The sequence below is a fragment of the Coenobita brevimanus genome, unplaced genomic scaffold, assembly GCF_032717465.1.
Source record: "Coenobita brevimanus isolate Jiangsu-jjx unplaced genomic scaffold, ASM3271746v2 jjx.HiC_scaffold_469, whole genome shotgun sequence".
In the NCBI taxonomy this organism is placed as follows: Eukaryota; Metazoa; Arthropoda; class Malacostraca; order Decapoda; family Coenobitidae; genus Coenobita; species Coenobita brevimanus.
This window is the reverse complement of record NW_027644868.1, coordinates 80,103-99,389: the sequence shown is the minus strand read 5'-3', so window position 1 is coordinate 99,389 and position 19,287 is coordinate 80,103. Positions and strand designations below refer to the sequence as shown.

Sequence of the window (19,287 nt, the reverse complement as noted above, 5' to 3'; positions counted from 1 at the left end):
GTTTTTCCTGTAAGTGTTTTTATAAAAATTTGCATTTTTCCTTTAAATTGGTCACTCACTAAAAAAACTATTTATTTTAACACAACCCTTCGGTGGGTAACCGGATAGGTGAAATTATTATTTTTTTCCAACCACCGGAGGTTATATAGTGATCTGATATACAAAAATTACTTATTTTCTGATACAGGCCCATTGACAAGAAGAGAAGTGTGGTAAAATAGTATTTTTGTTGGAATCTTGCTGAGATGTGCTATTGGTATTTTATCTAATAAACTGAAATAATTTTCACTTCTGTTTATATAACAATTTATAAAATAAATTAATTCAAACCACATATACATATTATTAACATCTGGCTTAATATTCTTTTTGCACAAATATTTCCGATCTTTCCTTAAAAATTTATAGATATTAGTTGAAATCATACATGCTGTTATTAAGGCAATATTCCTGAACAGATCGGAAGAAGTATGTAAGTGAAACCTCGGTAGAACCCCATAATTCACTCCATCCATATACGTTAAAATTTTATAAGCCATCTTCATTATAAGTTCTGGAATGTTTTTACCACAAAGAGTACATTTTTTATCGTTTTGAATTAGACCTATGTTTCTGTAGCACATACAACAATACTGGGTTAAAAATAAAATGGCTTTAATATAATTTTGAAAGTGTTGAGAATTGCTGGTGGAGAAAAACGGATCAGAATAATCTGATCCGGCTGCTAGCATGAGACAGGTTGCCGTTAAGCTATTTAATGTTAAACTTAATTTATTTAAATCATACAAAACTATATTATATTTTTTTTTGCTAACAGGATCTGTGTGGGCTTTAATCGACTGAATAACGTAAAATTTATATTTTTTTGGCGCTGGTAAATTCATTAAGAAAAAAAAGGGTATATCAATATCAATTCCAAACATAACAATATTATCTAAAGATAGAGCAGATGTGGAAGTAATCATTTTTATCCAGGAATTTCTTGATATATTAATAGTTTTATCATAATTAAATATATAGGTATAAATTTCTTTAATTATAACTTCTTCATTATTAATTATATCACTGTTTAAATAGATAGCAAATCTATTCATATCAACATCTGCCTCATTATTCTTATATTTTGCCAACGATATTTCTTTTAAGTTTAGTTCTGAACAGATCAGTTTAATATTGTTTTCGTTTAAAAGAAAACTCAACAAGGTAGATATGGGAATTTTTTCGTGGATTGCCCTAAGAGCATGCTCCATATCGATAGAGTCATCTGGACTGAGAGATTGAACTTCCCTTTTGGTATTTTTCCTTCGCTCTCTCTCCTTCTGTTTCAGCCCAATTTCCCCTTTGTCTATGAAAAGGATTATTTTGCTGATGTCATCTACATTTTTAAGATATGTTCTGATTTTAAAAATAGTTTCTTTCATAATTAATAATAAAAACGGTTTTAATATCAAGTTCTCATCTGTTTTTTTTTCATTATAGACAAATTTTCGGGCAAATTCAAAATTATTTTTTTCCCAGTATAGGTGGTTTTTTATAAACATTTCAAGTTCCTCATAAGGCGGTAGATTGGGATGGAGTGAAGGTGTTTCCTCTATCGATACCAATGGTTGAACTATAGAAAGTTGTTCGATGTAATGGTTTAAGGACTTATGATAACTACTACATTTCACAGAATATACAATCCCAGTGAAATCAAATAGGCAAAGAGATTTGCCGAGTATAGGATCGTTATTTATGACATGCTTAATAGATGAAGAATTTGAGAATGTATCAACTTTTCCAAGTATGTAACGTCCATTTATAACGCCCATTTTTTATAATATTCTTAGGTTAATAATTATTTATATATTATAATATCACTTTCTGATGTATTAGTTGATAATAAAAATTTGGACAAGGCCTGATCAAAATTACACAAAATGTCTTCTCCATGAACATCACTTAAGATGATCATTTTTACATTCGGTCCATCCCTTTTAAAAGAATGTACTTTATTCTTGATTGAGGTCAATATCTCCTCACAACCCGTTGCTCTATTTGTAATCACAGTTATTCTCGTAAAATAATCCGTGTAGAGTCTACTTAAATCTCGGTTAAATATCAGAAGTGAAACATTCTTATAAGAATTTTTATTCATTAAATCCCAGATATTATTCAAAACATGAATCTCTTCGTTTGACATACCATAGAAAAATAAATGATATTTCACATCAGAGTTTTCAAATATTGTCGTTATTAATGCCATAAGAATATTTATATTTTTAATATGGAAAACTATTGCTTTCATTTTCGACAAATCTCTGAACATTTTTAAAGTTATTTATTGCCCTTTTTTTAGAGAAACATATAAAATCAATAAGGAGGAAAATATGGAAGAGGATTTACTTAGTGAATATCTCAAGAAAATAACACGAGAAGATGAAGAAGATGATTTCCAGAAAGAGTATCACCATGAACCCGATTTAGTGCACTTATTGAATATAACCGGCGGGAAAGAAATAAAATCTATCAAGGAAATAATAGAAGAGTGTGTACAGCAAAGACTAGAGTATTTTATAATGGATTCTGCAACATTACATAGCGTTAAAATAAATTATTCCAAAGAAAATAGGACTCTGATCTGCAAGGAAGTCGATTATACTCATACCGTTCAGAAAATTTATAATAAATTAAATGACATTGTTAATCGACACGAATTTCGAGCAATGGATACTAAAGCTGTTTTGTCGAATGAGGTCAGTACTATACTCAATGGATATTTCTGTTGGGAATTTGATTGTAAATATAAAGGAATCGACGAAATCAATCAATACCTGACGATTATCAAACTCATGAGTCTTCTCATCGAGGGTTTAGACGAACTTTGTGAAAGTTATTGTAGCGAACTGGAAAAATTAGTTTATGCATCAGATGTTGATTCTTCGTTTTCACCATATGAACAAGGGGGAAACTGTTATTTTGGATATTTCTTCTTGTCAAAGGTTAATTTACAGGGTTTGAAAATATTTTTTTATATTAAAGGTAAAGATTTTGAAGATTATCTCAACAGTCTAGAAAAATTTAATGAGCATCGAGAAAAAATACACCAATTCATATCTTCTTTAAAAGTTGAGGGTTTTGAATTAGATTTGTGTGGGACTCAAAACATAAATCTCCCCTTCTCTGGAAAGAGTTTAGCTTCGAAAATTTATATGCCTACTTTACTGGAAAAAAGAGATTCTACCATACTTCTATACCCACATATAGTATACACAAATATAGGTCTCGCTCTGGTGAACGACTGCCAGAAACTATTTTTGAAAATGGAATACATTTTAAGAGGGCAATACCTTTTCCTAGAAGACGATCAAACCTTTTACCTAATGAATGAAATTAGAAAAACGGAAAATTTTCTAATGATAAAACAAATACTCGGGAAAGATTTTTTTTTTCAGAAAAATCATTTGAGTTTTGATTTATATGCCTGCATCGTTTCTTTTTACGTAATGAACCAAGACTGTAATATCTTGTTAACTCTGGAAAAGATGACTAAAAAAAAAAAAGAAAAGGAAGAGGAAGAAGAAACAGCATCTTTTTGTGATCCTAGATACTACGATAGGGGAAGTACCGTCTTCTTTTATTATGCTTTTATACTGGCCAACAGATTTGTGGCCAGATATAATATAGTTTCCCGCCCTTTAGAATACTTCAGGGAAATGGTGCTCTGTGATAGGAATATAGAAAATCTGAAAGATGAGTTTAAATTTTTTTTATTGAAATGCCATTTTGAAAAAAAATTTCTGGAAGAAAAAATTCTCATCCATACGTCGACCAAATATATGTGTAAATCATGCATCATGGAGTCTTATCGGAATGAGATAAATAGTGGCGATTATGTTCACCCACTTTTAACTTCTCACAGTAAGAGACAACACAATGAGATTTTTTGGCAAGAATTTGCCAAAAACTTTAAAAATATACCTTTTATCTTTGATAAAAAATCAGCAGCCATTACAGATAAGTATATTATACCCTTTAATCTCGCTATATATTTTCAAGAAAAAAATACGCTTTTACCCAGACAGTGCAACCATAAAATCTCAGATCTATACCTAACCATAAAAACGAATCATTTTATACTCGAATTTATGAGAGCAATCAATTATCAACAGCTTTATTCTGATGTGCTTGTACTTAGTGATGTTTCACATTCTTTAGGATTTAGAAAGAATAATAATAATGATAATTTTGAAGAAATCGACTGGAAGTTTTATGAAGAAGATAATATTTTAGAAAAATATAACAATAGGGTTGATGAACTGATTTTATCCTCACCCGTTCCTCATCAACACAAGGGTGGTAAATGTTTAAATTTCTATCGAAAGTGTTCTATGTGGTATTTAATATTTCACAACGGTTTGTCTAATCCTCTCAATGATATATGTCAAAACGTTAGAGAATACAAAAGAGCGTCTAAATCTTACCATTTAGAAAGATTTGAAAAGATGTTTGTAGTTTCTCTCACTGAAATACTTACAGAGAGTAATTTGATCAAACCCATAAATTTTGGCGAGATGCTAATCAATATAGATTCTTCGATAAAAGAATATATACTTAAATGTAACAATTATACTGTTATTAATAATAATTATTATAAGAGTTCAGTGATTGAGTTAAAGTTATATATCATTCAGAAATTCCTTCCTATATCTGTTGTCTGTTTCGATTGGCAAGATTTATTTCTTCTCACTTCCAGCGTTCCATATTTAGATCACAATTCTTTCCTAACCCTCTCAGCACTATTGGTTCTAACTTGGATGTCAGGAAAGAGGAAAAAAAAAAATAAGCCACCTGATTGGGCTTGTGAAATGATCAAAAAACACATTCTTCAAAAGAAGACGTCCGAAAAGGAGTACGACCATGAAAATAAGACGTTTCTAAACATGGATTGTTTATTTAAGCAGAATATAGAAGTTTTATTCAAAAAAACGCAACGGGAAGATTTAGAAATGGAAGAGGATGAGGAAAACGATATTGTAGAATTTTATTGGTTTAGTATGCATTGGTTGTATGCCTTTGGTTATGTCAAAAATTTTCAGAGTGAGGAATGTCAACAGCAATTTGGCAAATTGAGCTTTGCTCTCTTTTCGAACTGGCTTTTTGTTCGAGAATTTACTAACTATAAAGACCATACACTTCTTCCTCGTGTAACGGACAAGTTCAAAGCTCGCTTTTTTGGCTACATTTTCTATAGTACAGGAAATATATCCAGTTTTAAAAATAGGCTAGATCTTGAAATGCTTGCCGTCCCCGAAATGAGGGATATTTGGCTGGGATTCATTAAAAATAACATAATTGATATATATATTGGAAAGTTTATAAAAACCAGATTTGTAAGGTTACTTTTTGTCAAGTTGGTGTTGGAATATTTGTTTCAAAAAGGTGGTGAATCTGAAAAGGAGAGAGTCCAAGCTATATTTTCCGATGATAATTACAGTAAGAATTGCAATACCAGTAGAGACTTTGTAGGTAACGTTCGTCCAGCGGCTGTGGCCTCTGAGAACATCCACTGCAGAGCACCCCGCGAGCAGCTCGCCATTCTGAGAAATTTACTGAGAATCGAGGGGTGTGACGAATGGAACGTGTTTCTTTTAGACGCCGAACTCTATTGCACCGGATTGTTAAGCGGTGAAATTGGAAAGATCGAGAGCAGAGGAATATCTGCATTAGAGAACAAAAGATGGTTGAGTCTATACATCGAACAATATTATGATAGTTATTCTGTGTTTCGGGAATTTCTGAAAGGTTATTTAGCTATAGACAGCAAAGAAGAAATCCATAACACAGGAGGTGACGACTGCTCAATGGATATGTATACGGTATCACCGTTATCGAAAATCAACAAGAATATTGACAACACCACCAGTTGTGGAGGTGATCGACTTCCGGGAATCAGAGTGTGTAAAAATTTTGGTCAGGGCTTGTACAATCCCAAATACATAGACATATTCGGAGTTGAGAATATTATCGCCGGTAGAATACTGCATCCTAAGGCAAACATCGTTCACACCCCCGAGTCCGGTAACGGATTTACCGTTCCCGGTTTCTATGATCATCTGTATAATCCCGCGGAAGTGGTTGAACTTTTCAAACTAATGGTTTACGTTGATACGGACACCCTGGAAAGATGTGTGAATGGTTATTTCGGGAAGCTAGTCTTGGAAATGTCGGAGAGTTCTCATTTTGGGTGGCTCATTTCGAAAAATGAATGGCGTCGTGGTAAGAGAGAAACTCTCGTCCGAAGAGATACCGCTAACGATAATAATGACGTCTCGACTCTCCACAATAATCAAATATACGAGTCTCTTGTCAACGATTTGGTCGGTGAAAGGTGGGTCGCCTGCCTCCATCCGAAATTTTTTTACATTTTTCGATCTGAGCGAGTGAAATCTGGCCACAGAGCTAAGATTGGAGAGTGTTCAGATTTCCTACCCTCGAAGAAAACGTTTTTCTTTCTAGATTTATTTTCTCAACCACAGAGAGAATATTCCCAGAGTGTTATTATCGTGATGAGCAGCTTAGTTACCAAAAAAAAGGAAAACGTCAATCGAAATAAGAGGAAGGAGATTCGCGAAATGCGAGGTGGAAATATCGACAAGTTGAACGTTTTAACAGAAAACGCAGAATTAGAAGCCATCTTCAACAGCCACCACGCCCGCTTTCTCGGAGATACGCTCCTTAAGTCCCGTAACAATTCTAAAAGTCTGCTACATTCTTTGAGTCCAGGACTTATTCTAGGGCACGGAAGTAATGGTGTACATTATGCCTCGGTGGGCTTTGTGAGAAACGTCGACGTTCATCTAGAAACTTTTTTAAAGAATGAATTAGAATTTGATCAGTTTGTCTTTCTTATGCATTATTTTCAACCATCCGATTTACTGATAATGTTGAGGCATCTGTTGAACCCCCCCGAAACCTTATTAGGACTGGCTATTTTACATTTCTATTTGAGTCACTGTCCGGGATTGGAAAATCTACTATCTCCGTCGCTTTTAGAAAAATGTCTGAAGAGGGAGCCAAAATTAGAGAAATTGTCTCTTCTTATCCAAAAGAAAAGAAACTGTCTTAAACTCCTCCACCATTTACTTTATTATACCGGATATACGGCAGTCCTTTCGACCTGCGATAATGAGTTTACGGCTCACTTACATTTTGTCATATTTCAGACGGCTTTCAATCTCATTCGCAAAACCATCGTCTCCTTCGTAGGGATAATGGGAAATGAAGGGAAATCTTTTTTCATATCCCTATTGAAAAAATACCTTTTTGGAGACAGTTTTGCCAATACGAACATTAGCGTTTTCAACATGAGTGGTGATGGATCGAGTGCTGCCACGCCCAATCTACATTTTCTGGGTACATGTATAGGTGTTTTTGTGGATGAGGCGAATAACCAGCAAAATGCCAACCACCTCTTCTTGCGTTCCTGCGAAAGAACTCTTCAGAGTTTAATCTCTAAGAAAAAAAATGAAAACCGAGAAATTAAAAAAAGGAAGAAAATGAAAAAGGATGAGGCGAAAAAAACTTTTAGAAATACCTCCAAACTTCTTTGTCTGCGGTCTTTGTTACTGTGGGAGAATGGCGTGAAAATTCGTCATGTACATGTAACTTCCTTTATGAAGTGGCTGGGTTTTCGAGATTATTCACTTTCTAATATATTTTTCGACTCGAGAACGTTATTGAACGATTCAATAGGTTTGTCGTTCTCTCCGAGGTTTCCAAGTTTTGAGTGCGACGCCACCGGAGATGATAGGAGTTACCTAACCATAAATCAGCTTCGAAATCTCAGCACGAATTTTGTTTACATTACAAATGATAAAAGCGAAATATATTTAGATTTCGAACAGGTAAATATGGAAGAAAAAGAAGAAGAAGATAAGGGATATGATTTTGAAGAGAGGGCGGATTTAGAGAGATCTGCGAGAGAAAAGATCAATGTTTTGAAATTCGTAGGAAGGGGTGATAGATTGAAAGAAGTCGTATTGGGACTAACATCTCAGCCAGAATTGATTCCTAAAGGTAAATGTAAAAATGATGGCGCTTACAGTATTATAGTGAATTCCTTCACGAAGGACTGCCCTCATTTAATTAACGATTTAGATACATCTCCATTATTTGTTAAAGAAGGCAAGAAAAAGAAATTTACCCCACAAATCATGAAAATGGTGGCCTCCCATGACAGTAAAATGAATGTGCGAAATCTGTACGAAAATTCGCAGGATATATCCGTAACTTGCACGCCTTATTTATCTTCCAATAGTTTTGAACAAGAATTCGATATCGATAATGCCCTTCAGAAGAGAATTATGAATTTCAGTTTTAATACCGAGAATGATTCAAAATCTTTCAGTGAAAATCTTCATAAATATATGAGAGCTCTTATCCATGTTTTAATAGGTGAGGAAGATGATTCGGTGAAACTGCAAGAAATTTCCAACACTATGCTCGATGAAAAACATGGTAATTATTTGGAAAGGTTGGTGCAAATTATAAGGAGCAACGCCATGTTCCCCGAACTTCCAGTCAACGAATCTCTTGTGGGCTATTCCATGAAGACGTTTTTTACAGTCTACGCCACAGTTATGCTGAGAGGTGATAAGGACGGCTATAAGTACTGCTTAACTAATGCTAAGGAGATAGAATCAATGAGGGTTGGAATAGCTAACAATTTTATGAACTTTTCGAAGGATGTGGAGAAAATTATGAATAATGTATTTTTTCTTATGAGTTATAAATATAAGAACGTTGAGTGTATTAGGCAAGACTTAATCGATCCCAGTATACTTAAGCTAAATTTGAGAGAGGGTAATAACAACTCATTTGAGGAGATCATTTTTATTCCCTTTTTTATATCAAATGGTGGTACCAGTAACATTTCAGTCGCCGAACTCATTCATCGGACCTTTCACTCGGGATACTCCTTTCTAGACTATCAGTATGCGTGTAATCACATTCATATGATATTAGATAAAATGGCATTACAGGATCGAGAGCTCAACACAATTTTAGCCAATATTACTCACAACTGCAATGCCTTTAACAGACATTTTAAATCTCTGATATTTATTTATATATATCAATATATAATCAAATGTAGTCTGGGTGAAAACTTCTCACTTTTTGATAATAATATGGAAATAAAGTATTATCCTATTATTATTATAGGAGATATAAAAAATAAATACGCTTTCACGGATAAATTAAAACATCAGATCATAATGAATTCAATTTGTAAAAAAATTGGAACAATCCGAAAAGAATTATGTTGTCCATTATGTATAGAATATTTCTACAATTAGCGGGATCAATAAAGTTATTTTTTGAATATTTTTTTATTTTAACAACAAGTACTTTTGGTCCAATTGCTTGAAATATTATTGTAAAACAAAAAACATAACACTGAGTTAAGGCCTGTGTGTAATCATATGTTTTTTTAAAGTCCTTAAAGTTTTAAACCACTCAAAACATTTTTCACATTGGTACGGCCTTTCCTTTAAATGCACGATCCTAATATGATGCTTGAGGCCTCTTTTTCTTTTGAAGCACATATCACATTGGTCACATTTATAGGGTCTCTCTTCACCGTGTGTAACCATATGATTCTTGAGGGATCCTTTTATTTTGAAGCACATATCACATTGGTCACATTTATAGGGTCTCTCGTCATCGTGTGTAACCATATGATTTCTTAAAGTCCTTAAAGCTTTAAAACGCTCCAAACATTTTTCACATTGATACGGCCTTTCCTTTAAATGCACGATCCTAATATGATGATTGAGGGATCCTTTTCTTTTGAAGCACATATCACATTGGTCACATTTATAGGGTCTCTCGTCACCGTGTGTAAGCATATGATCTTTTAAATTCCAAGAAGTTTTAAAACGCTCAAAACATTTTTCACATTGGTACGGCCTTTCCTTTAAATGCACGATCCTAATATGATTCTTGAGGGATCCTTTTATTTTGAAGCACATATCACATTGGTCACATTTATGGGGTCTCTCGTCACCGTGTGTAGCCATATGATCTTTTAAATTCCAAGAAGTTTTAAAACGCTCAAAACATTTTTCACATTGGTACGGCTTTTCATCTAAATGTCCCTTCCTAAAGTGGGTGTTGAGGCATTTTTTATTTTTGAAGCACATATCACATTGGTCACATTCATAGGGCTTCTCGTCAAAATGTATGAACTTATGTTGTGCTAGATTTGAAGAAGACTTAAAACACTTCAAACATTTTTCACATTGATACGGTCTTTCACCTGTATGTGTCCTGAGATGATCTTTCATTGAATACTTGTTCAAGAATGGTTTAGCACAGTAGTGGCAGTAGTCCAACTCTTTATGCACGCTCTTCTTATGAATTTCGAATGAAGATTCAGTGTTGAAGAGAAGACCGCATTTATCACAGAGGTGGAGATTTCTTGTCTGATAAAATTTTCTGTCATGTTTTGTTTTTTGGTGATATGTTAGATATTTTTTCATTCTGAAACATTTATCACACTGGTCACATTTATAGGGCTTCTCGTCACAATGTATGGTCATATGATCTTTTAAACTCGCCAAACGGTTAAAACATTTAAGACACTCCTTGCATTGGAATGGCTTTTCACCTGTATGTATTCTAATGTGTCTTTTAAGCCCTGTGTTAGAAAAGAACGACTTATTACAATAGCGGCAGGAGTGCACCTCTTTATCCAAGTGGTCTCTCTTTTTATGAACCTTCAATAAATATTTAGTTTTAAAGAGATAACCACATTGATCACAGAAGCGGAGATCTCCGGCCGAATTCCCAACAACACTTCCTTCCTCGTCACTCTTTTCTTCAATAACAGTTTGGCAGAATCCTAAAACCATCTGTTCTTCCATTTTGATTCAGATGACCTATTAATAAAAAAAATAGTTATTAAATATAGTTTTTAGTTTCCACCAAAATAGAAATCATAAAATATAAAATGAAATTCCAAACATTCAAAATTATAATTAAAAAAATCAACCAAAACCCCTCTTTCATTTCCTTTCCAGAATTCATAATCATTTTTCGCATCCTTTAGCTGGTAAGTGGCTATATTAAATAAAGTTGATTTTTAAATATTTTATATTTACATCTTACAGTAGACTTTTTGGGGGAATCATAAATGAGACAGACCTTCCCAGGCTAGGCTAGGCCATGAGGTCCTCCAAGACGAATGTCTGCGGATGGCCGTCAAGGCTTCTCAGCTGTACAGTGCGAACTGATGGTGTTGTTAGTCATATATAACACTGAGGCGAAAAGGCAACTTGGCTACCCGCTAAAGATAGATAGGTTGTACAAATTGTAAGTGTATGAATTATCAATAAAGATTTACTTTTAAAGAGATAACCACATTGATCACAGAAGCGGAGATCTCCGACCGAATTCCCAACAACACTTCCTTCCTCGTCACTCTTTTCTTCAATAACAGTTTGGCCCGTTCTTCCATTTTTATTTTTTCGACTCGAGAACGTTATTGAACGATTCAATTCTCTCCGAGGTTATGAGTTATAAATATAAAAACGTTGAGGCAAGATCCCAGTATACTTAAGCTAAATTTGAGAGAGGATAATAACAACTCATTTGAGCAAATCATTTTTATTCCCTTTTTTATATCAAATGGTTGTACCAGTAACATTTCAGTCGCCGAACTCATTCATCGGACCTTTCACTCGGGATACTCCTTTCTAGACTATCAGTATGCGTGTAATCACATTCATATGATATTAGATATATTATAGGAGATATAAAAAATAAATACGCTTTCACGGATAAATTAAAACATCAAATCATAATGAATTCAATTTGTAAAAAAATTGGGACAATCCGAAAAGAATTATGTTGTCCATTATGTATAGAATGTTTCTACAATTAAGCGGGCAAGTGTTATTATCAATAAAGTTGATTTTTGAATATTTTTTTTATTTTAACAACAAGTACTTTTATTGCTTGAAATATTATTGTAAAACAAAAAACATAACACTGAGTTAAGGCCTGTGTCTAATCATATGATTTCTTAAAGTCCTTAAAGCTTTAAAACACTTTAAACATTTTTCACATTGGTACGGCCTTTCCTTTAAATGCACGATCCTAATATGATTCTTGAGGCCTCCTTTTCTTTTGAAGCACATATCACATTGGTCACATTTATAGGGTCTCTCGTCACCGTGTGTAACCATATGATCTTTTAAATTCCAAGAAGTTTTAAAACGCTCAAAACATTTTTCACATTGGTACGGTCTTTCCTTTCAATGCACGATCCTAATATGGTTCTTGAGGGATCCTTTTCTTTTGAAGCACATATCACATTGGTCACATTTATAGGGTCTCTCGTCATCGTGTGTAATCATATGATTTTTTAAAGTCCAAGAACAATTAAAACATCTCAAACATTTTTCACATTGGTATGGCTTTCCATCTACATGTCTCTTCCTAAAGTGGGTGTTGAGGCTTTTTTTATTTTTGAAGCACATATCACATTGGTCACATTTATAGGGTCTCTCGTCATCGTGTGTAGTCATATGATTTTTTAAAGTCCAAGAAGTTTTAAAACGCTCAAAACATTTTACACATTGGTACGGCCTTTCCTTTAAATGCACGATCCTAATATGATCCTTGAGGCCTCCTTTTCTTTTGAAGCACATATCACATTGGTCACATTTATAGGGTCTCTCGTCACCGTGTGTAATCATATGATCTTTTAAATTCCAAGAAGTTTTAAAACGCTCAAAACATTTTTCACATTGGTACGGCCTTTCCTTTAAATGCACGATCCTAATATGGTTCTTGAGGCCTCCTTTTCTTTTGAAGCACATATCACATTGGTCACATTTATAGGGTCTCTCGTCATCGTGTGTAATCATATGATTTTTTAAAGTCCAAGAACAATTAAAACATCTCAAACATTTTTCACATTGGTATGGCTTTCCATCTACATGTCTCTTCCTAAAGTGGGTGTTGAGGCTTTTTTTATTTTTGAAGCACATATCACATTGGTCACATTTATAGGGTCTCTCGTCATCGTGTGTAGTCATATGATTTTTTAAAGTCCAAGAAGTTTTAAAACGCTCAAAACATTTTTCACATTGGTACGGCCTTTCCTTTAAATGCACGATCCTAATATGATCCTTGAGGGATCCTTTTTTTTTGAAGCACATATCACATTGGTCACATTTATAGGGTCTCTCGTCATTGTGTGTAATCATATGATTTTTTAAAGTCCAAGAAGTTTTAAAACGCTCAAAACATTTTTCACATTGGTACGGCCTTTCCTTTAAATGCACGATCCTAATATGATTCTTGAGGGCTCCTTTTTTTTTGAAGCACATATCACATTGGTCACATTTATAGGGTCTCTCGTCATTGTGTGTAATCATATGATCTTTTAAAGTCCAAGAAAAATTAAAACATCTCAAACATTTTTCACATTGGTACGGCTTTTCATGTGTCCTGAGATGATCTTTCATTGAATACTTGTTCAAGAATGGTTTAGCACAGTAGTGGCAGTAGTCCAACTCTTTATGCACTCTCTTCTTATGAATTTGGAATGAAGATTGAGTGTTGAAGAGAAGACCGCATTTATCACAGAGGTGGAGATTTCTTGTTTTCTGATAAACCCTTCTGTCATGTTTTTTGTTTTGGTGATATATTAGATATTTTCTTATTCTGAAACATTTATCACACTGGTCACATTTATAGGGCTTCTCGTCACCATGTATGGTCATATGATCTTTTAAAGTCGTCAAACGGTTAAAACATTTAAGACACTCCTTACATTGGAATGGCTTTTCACCTGTATGTATTCTAATGTGTCTTTTAAGCCCTGTGTTAGAAAAGAACGACTTATTACAATAGCGGCAGGAGTGCACTTCTTTACCCAAGTGGTCTCTCTTTTTATGAATCTTCAATAAACATTTAGTTTTAAAGAGATAACCACATTGATCACAGAAGCGGAGATCTCCGGCCGAATTCCCAACAACACTTCCTTCCTCGTCACTCTTTTCTTCAATAACAGTTTGGCAGAATCCTAAAACCATCTGTTCTTCCATTTTGATTCAGATGACCTATTAATTAAAAAAAAATAGTTATTAAATATAATTTTTAGTTTCCACCAAAATAGAAATCATAAAATATAAAATGAAATTCCAAACTATAATTTAAAAAATCAACCAAAACCCCTCTTTCATTTCCTTTCCAGAATTCATAATCATTTTTCGCATCCTTTCGCTGGTAAGTGGCTATATTAAATAAAGTTGATTTTTAAATATTTTATATTTACATCTTACAGTAGACTTTTTGGGGGAATCATAAATGAGACAGACCTTCCCAGGCTAGGCTAGGCCATGAGGTCCTCCAAGACGAATGTCTGCGGATGGCCGTCAAGGCTGTACAGTGCGAAATGATGGTGTTGTTAGTCATATATAACACTGAGGCGAAAAGGCAACTTTGCTACCCGCTAAAGATTGATAGGTTGTACAAATTGTAATTTTTTTTTTTTAAATAAAAATTCAACTTTGGTTTCCTTCCGATGTGGGCTGCTTCTGCATTCTTTTCCTTGTATGAATACCTTCATGTTTTGTCAAATTTGTTTTCTGAAAAAAACTTTTGTCACAAAATTTACAAGCAAATGGCTTTATCCCGGAATGTATTTTACTGTGACGTAAAACGAGATATTTGGTTTTGAAACACTTATCACATCTGTCACATTTATAGGGTCTCTCATCGCTATGTGTAGTCATATGATATGTTAGATTTCTAGAAGTAAAAATACCGCATCGATCACAGAGTCTAGTGGATCCTTCCCTTGAGTGTATTGTTTTTTTGTGATTTCTTAATGTTTCCATTCTCTTGAAGCTCTTATCACATTGGTCGCATTTATAGAGCCTTTCATTGCGATGTGTTCTCATGTGATATCTTAAATTCGAAGAATACTTAAAACATTCAAGACACTCCTTACATTCAAATGGTTTTTCACCCGTATGTACTCTATTATGTATTTTAAAATCTCTCTTACAAAAGAATTGCTTATTACAGTCGGGACAGGAGTACACCTCTTTACCCAAGTGGTCTCTCTTTTTATGAATTATCAATAAAGATTTACTTTTAAAGAGATAACCACATTGATCACAGAAGCGGAGATCTCCGACCGAATTCCCAACAACACTTCCTTCCTCGTCACTCTTTTCTTCAATAACAGTTTGGCAGAACCCTAAAACCATCCGTTCTTCCATTTTTATTCAGATGATCTATTAATTAAAAAAAAATAGTTATTAGATAAAACTAACTTTTCCTTGTATGAATACCTTCATGTTTTGTCAGCGTTTTCAACATGAGTGGTGATGGATCGAGTGCTGCCACGCCCAATCTACATTTTCTGGGTACATGTATAGGTGTTTTTGTGGATGAGGCGAATAACCAGCAAAATGCCAACCACCTCTTCTTGCGTTCCTGCGAAAGAACTCAATCTCTAAGAAAAAAAATGAAACCAGAGAAATTAAAAGGAAGAAAATGAAAAAGGATGAGCCGAAAAAAACTTTTAGAAATACCTCCAAACTTCTTTGTCTGCGGTCTTTGTTACTGTGGGAGAATGGCGTGAAAATTCGTCATGTACATGTAACTTCGGGTTTTCGAGATTATTCACTTTCTAATATATTTTTCGACTCGAGAACGTTATTGAACGATTCAATAGGTTTGTCGTTCTCTCCGAGGTTATGAGTTATAAATATAAAAACGTTGAGGCAAGACTTAATCGATCCCAGTATACTTAAGCTAAATTTGAGAGAGGATAATAACAACTCATTTGAGCAAATCATTTTTATTCCCTTTTTTATATCAAATGGTTGTACCAGTAACATTTCAGTCGCCGAACTCATTCATCGGACCTTTCACTCGGGATACTCCTTTCTAGACTATCAGTATGCGTGTAATCACATTCATATGATATTAGATATAAAATATAAATACGCTTTCACGGATAAATTAAAACATCAAATCATAATGAATTCAATTTGTAAAAAAATTGGGACAATCCGAAAAGAATTATGTTGTCCATTATGTATAGAATGTTTCTACAATTAAGCGGGCAAGTGTTATTATCAATAAAGTTGATTTTTGAATATTTTTTTATTTTAACAACAAGTACTTTTATTGCTTGAAATATTATTGTAAAACAAAAAACATAACACTGAGTTAAGACCTGTGTTTAATCATATGATTTCTTAAAGTCTTTAAACCTTTAAAAGACTCTAAACATTTTTCACATTGGTACGGCCTTTCCTTTAAATGCACGATCCTAATATGAATCTTGAGGCCTCCTTTTCTTTTGAAGCACATATCACATTGGTCACATTTATAGGGTCTCTCTTCACTGTGTGTAACCATATGATCTTTTAAATTCCAAGAAGTTTTAAAACACTCAAAACATTTTTCACATTGGTACGGCCTTTCCTTTAAATGCACCATCCTAATATGATTCTTGTTATAGGGTCTCTCGTGTGTATTCATATGATTTTTTAAAGTCCAAGAAGTTTTAAAACGCTCAAAACATTTTTCACATTGGTACGGCCTTTCCTTTAAATGCACCATCCTAATATGATTCTTGAGGGATCCTTTTTTTTTGAAGCACATATCACATTGGTCACATTTATAGGGTCTCTCGTCATTGTGTGTAACCATATGATTTTTTAAAGTCCAAGAAGTTTTAAAACGCTCAAAACATTTTTCACATTGGTACGGCCTTTCCTTTAAATGCACGATCTTAATATGACGCTTGAGGCCTCCTTTTTTTTTGAAGCACATATCACATTGGTCACATTTATAGGGTCTCTCGTCATCGTGTGTAATCATATGATCTTTTAAATTCCAAGAAGTTTTAAAACGCTCAGAACATTTTTCACATTGGTACGGCCTTTCCTTTAAATGTACGATCCTAATATGATTCTTGAGGGCTCCTTTTTTCTTGAAGCACATATCACATTGGTCATAGTGGCAGTAGTCCAACTCTTTATGCACTCTCTTCTTATGAATTTCGAATGAAGATCGAGTGTTGAAGAGAAGACCGCATTTATCACAGAGGTGGAGATTTCTTGTTTTCTGATAAAACCTTCTTTCATGTGTTTTGTTTTTGTGATTTATTAGAAATTTTTTTATTCTGAAACATTTATCACACTGGTCACATTTATAGGGCTTCTCGTCACCATGTATGGTCATATGATCTTTTAAAGTCGCCAAACGGTTAAAACATTGAAGACACTCCTTGCATTGGAATGGCTTTTCACCTGTATGTATTCTAATGTGTCTTTTAAGCTCTGTGTTAGAAAAGAACAACTTATTACAATAGCGGCAGGAGTGCACCTCTTTACCCAAGTGGTCTCTCTTTTTATGAATCTTCAATAAACATTTAGTTTTAAAGAGATAACCACATTGATCACAGAAGCGGAGATCTCCGGCCGAATTCCCAACAACACTTCCTTCCTCGTCACTCTTTTCTTCAATAACAGTTTGGCAGAATCCTAAAACCATCTGTTCTTCCATTTTGATTCAGATGACCTATTAATTAAAAAAAAATAGTTATTAAATATAATTTTTAGTTTCCACCAAAATAGAAATCATAAAATATAAAATGAAATTCCAAACTATAATTTAAAAAATCAACCAAAACCCCTCTTTCATTTCCTTTCGAGAATTCATAATCATTTTTCGCATCCTTTAGCTGGTAAGTGGCTATATTAAATAAAGTTGATTTTTTAATTACATCTTACAGTAGATTTTTTGGGGGGATCATAAATGAGACAGACCAGCCAGGCTACGATACTATAAGAATATTAAATGTTCCAGGATGGCCGTCAAGGCTTCTCAACTGTACGGTGCGAAATGATGGTGTTCTTAGTCATATATAACACTGAGGCGAAAAGGCTACTCGCTAAAGATAGATAGGTTGTACAAATTGTAAGTTTTTTTTTAATAAAAATTCAACTTTGGTTTCCTTCCGATGTGGGCTGCTTCTGAATTCTTTTCCTTGTATGAATACCTTCATGTTTTGTCAAATTTGTTTTCTGAAAAAAACTTTTGTCACAAAATTTACAAGCAAATGGCTTTATCCTGGAATGTATTTTACTGTGACGTAAAACAATATATTTGGTTTTGAAACACTTATCACATTTGTCACATTTATAGGGTCTCTCATCGCTATGTGTAGTCATATGATATGTTAGATTTCTAGAAGTAAAAAAAAAACCGCATCGATCACAGAGTTTATTACATCCTTCCCTTAAGTGTATTTTTTTTTTATGACTTCTTAATAAGTCCATTATTTTGAAGCTCTCATCACACTGGTCGCATTTATAGGGCCTCTCATTGCGATGTGTTCTCATATGATATATTAAATTCGAAGCATACTTATACGATTTAAAACACTCCTTACATTCAAATGGTTTTTCACCCGTATGTACTCTAATATGTGTTCTAAAATCTTTCTTAGAAATGAACTGCCTATTACAGTAGGGACAGGAGTACGGATTTTTACCCAAGTGGTCTCTCCTCTTATGAACCTTCAATAAACATTTAGTTTTAAAGAGATAACCACATTGATCACAGAAGTGGAGGTCTCCGGCCGAATTCCCAACAACACTTCCTTCCTCGTCACTCTTTTCTTCAATAACAGTTTGGCAGAATCCTAAAACCATCTGTTCTTCCATTTTTATTCAGATGACCTATTAATTAAAAAAAAATAGTTATTAACTTTTCCTTATATGAATACCTTCATTTTTTTGTTTTCCTTTTACGGGCAAACATTCTTAAGAGTTTTTTGCTTTTGAAACATCTCTCATCACTATGTGTAATCTTTGTATGTGTCTTAATGTGCCGTTTTAACCCTGATTTTGTTTTAAACCATCTATCACACTGGTCACATTTATGCGGCTTCTCTTCGCGATGCATGACCATATGACTTTGTAGTTTAGAAGTTAAAAAACCGCATCGATCGCAGAGTCTAGTGGATCCTTCCCTTGAGTGTATTTTTTTTGTGTGATTTCTTAATGTTTCCATTCTCTTGAAGCTCTTATCACATTGGTCGCATTTATAGAGCCTTTCATTGCAATGTGTTCTCATGTGATATCTTAAATTCGAAGGAAACTTAAAACATTCATGACACTCCTTACATTCAAATGGTTTTTCACCCGTATGTACTCTATTATGTACTTTAAAATCTCTCTTACAAAAGAATAGCTTATTACAGTC

The 19,287-nt window shown here is 33.8% G+C and overlaps 2 protein-coding genes across 2 annotated transcripts; both read right to left on the bottom strand.

Moving 5' to 3' along the window:
* Positions 1-3,195: 3,195 nt before the first annotated feature.
* Positions 3,196-10,907, bottom strand: LOC145390271 (uncharacterized). Its single transcript, XM_080265252.1, has 4 exons — positions 10,728-10,907; positions 10,120-10,265; positions 9,593-9,828; positions 3,196-3,203 (listed from the first exon to the last, which is right to left on the bottom strand). The coding sequence occupies exons 1-4, from the start codon at positions 10,905-10,907 to the stop codon at positions 3,196-3,198; spliced, it is 570 nt and encodes a 189-aa protein (XP_080121378.1).
* A 5,332-nt stretch (positions 10,908-16,239) lies between these two features.
* Positions 16,240-17,019, bottom strand: LOC145390270 (uncharacterized). The gene is made up of 2 exons (XM_080265251.1): positions 16,676-17,019; positions 16,240-16,369 (listed from the first exon to the last, which is right to left on the bottom strand). The coding sequence occupies exons 1-2, from the start codon at positions 17,017-17,019 to the stop codon at positions 16,240-16,242; spliced, it is 474 nt and encodes a 157-aa protein (XP_080121377.1).
* Between the last annotated feature and the right edge of the window lie 2,268 nt (positions 17,020-19,287).

What these genes read in the sequence shown, in the direction of transcription:
- LOC145390271 (XM_080265252.1), bottom strand. Translation starts at nt 10,907, where the DNA reads ATGGAAGAACAGATGGTTTTAGGATTCTGCCAAACTGTTATTGAAGAA. An exon ending in GAGACCACTTGGATAAAGAG is followed by an intron (nt 10,266 to 10,727) that starts GTGCACTCCTGC and finishes AAATGTTTGAAG; the next exon opens with TGTTTTAAGTCTTCTTCAAA. An exon ending in GGACATTTAGATGAAAAGCC is followed by an intron (nt 9,829 to 10,119) that starts GTACCAATGTGA and finishes GTGCTTCAAAAG; the next exon opens with AAAAGGATCCCTCAATCATC.
- LOC145390270 (XM_080265251.1), bottom strand. Translation starts at nt 17,019, where the DNA reads ATGTGCTTCAAGAAAAAAGGAGCCCTCAAGAATCATATTAGGATCGTA. An exon ending in AAATGTGACCAATGTGATAT is followed by an intron (nt 16,370 to 16,675) that starts GTGCTTCAAAAA and finishes GTGCTTCAAAAG; the next exon opens with AAAAGGAGGCCTCAAGATTC.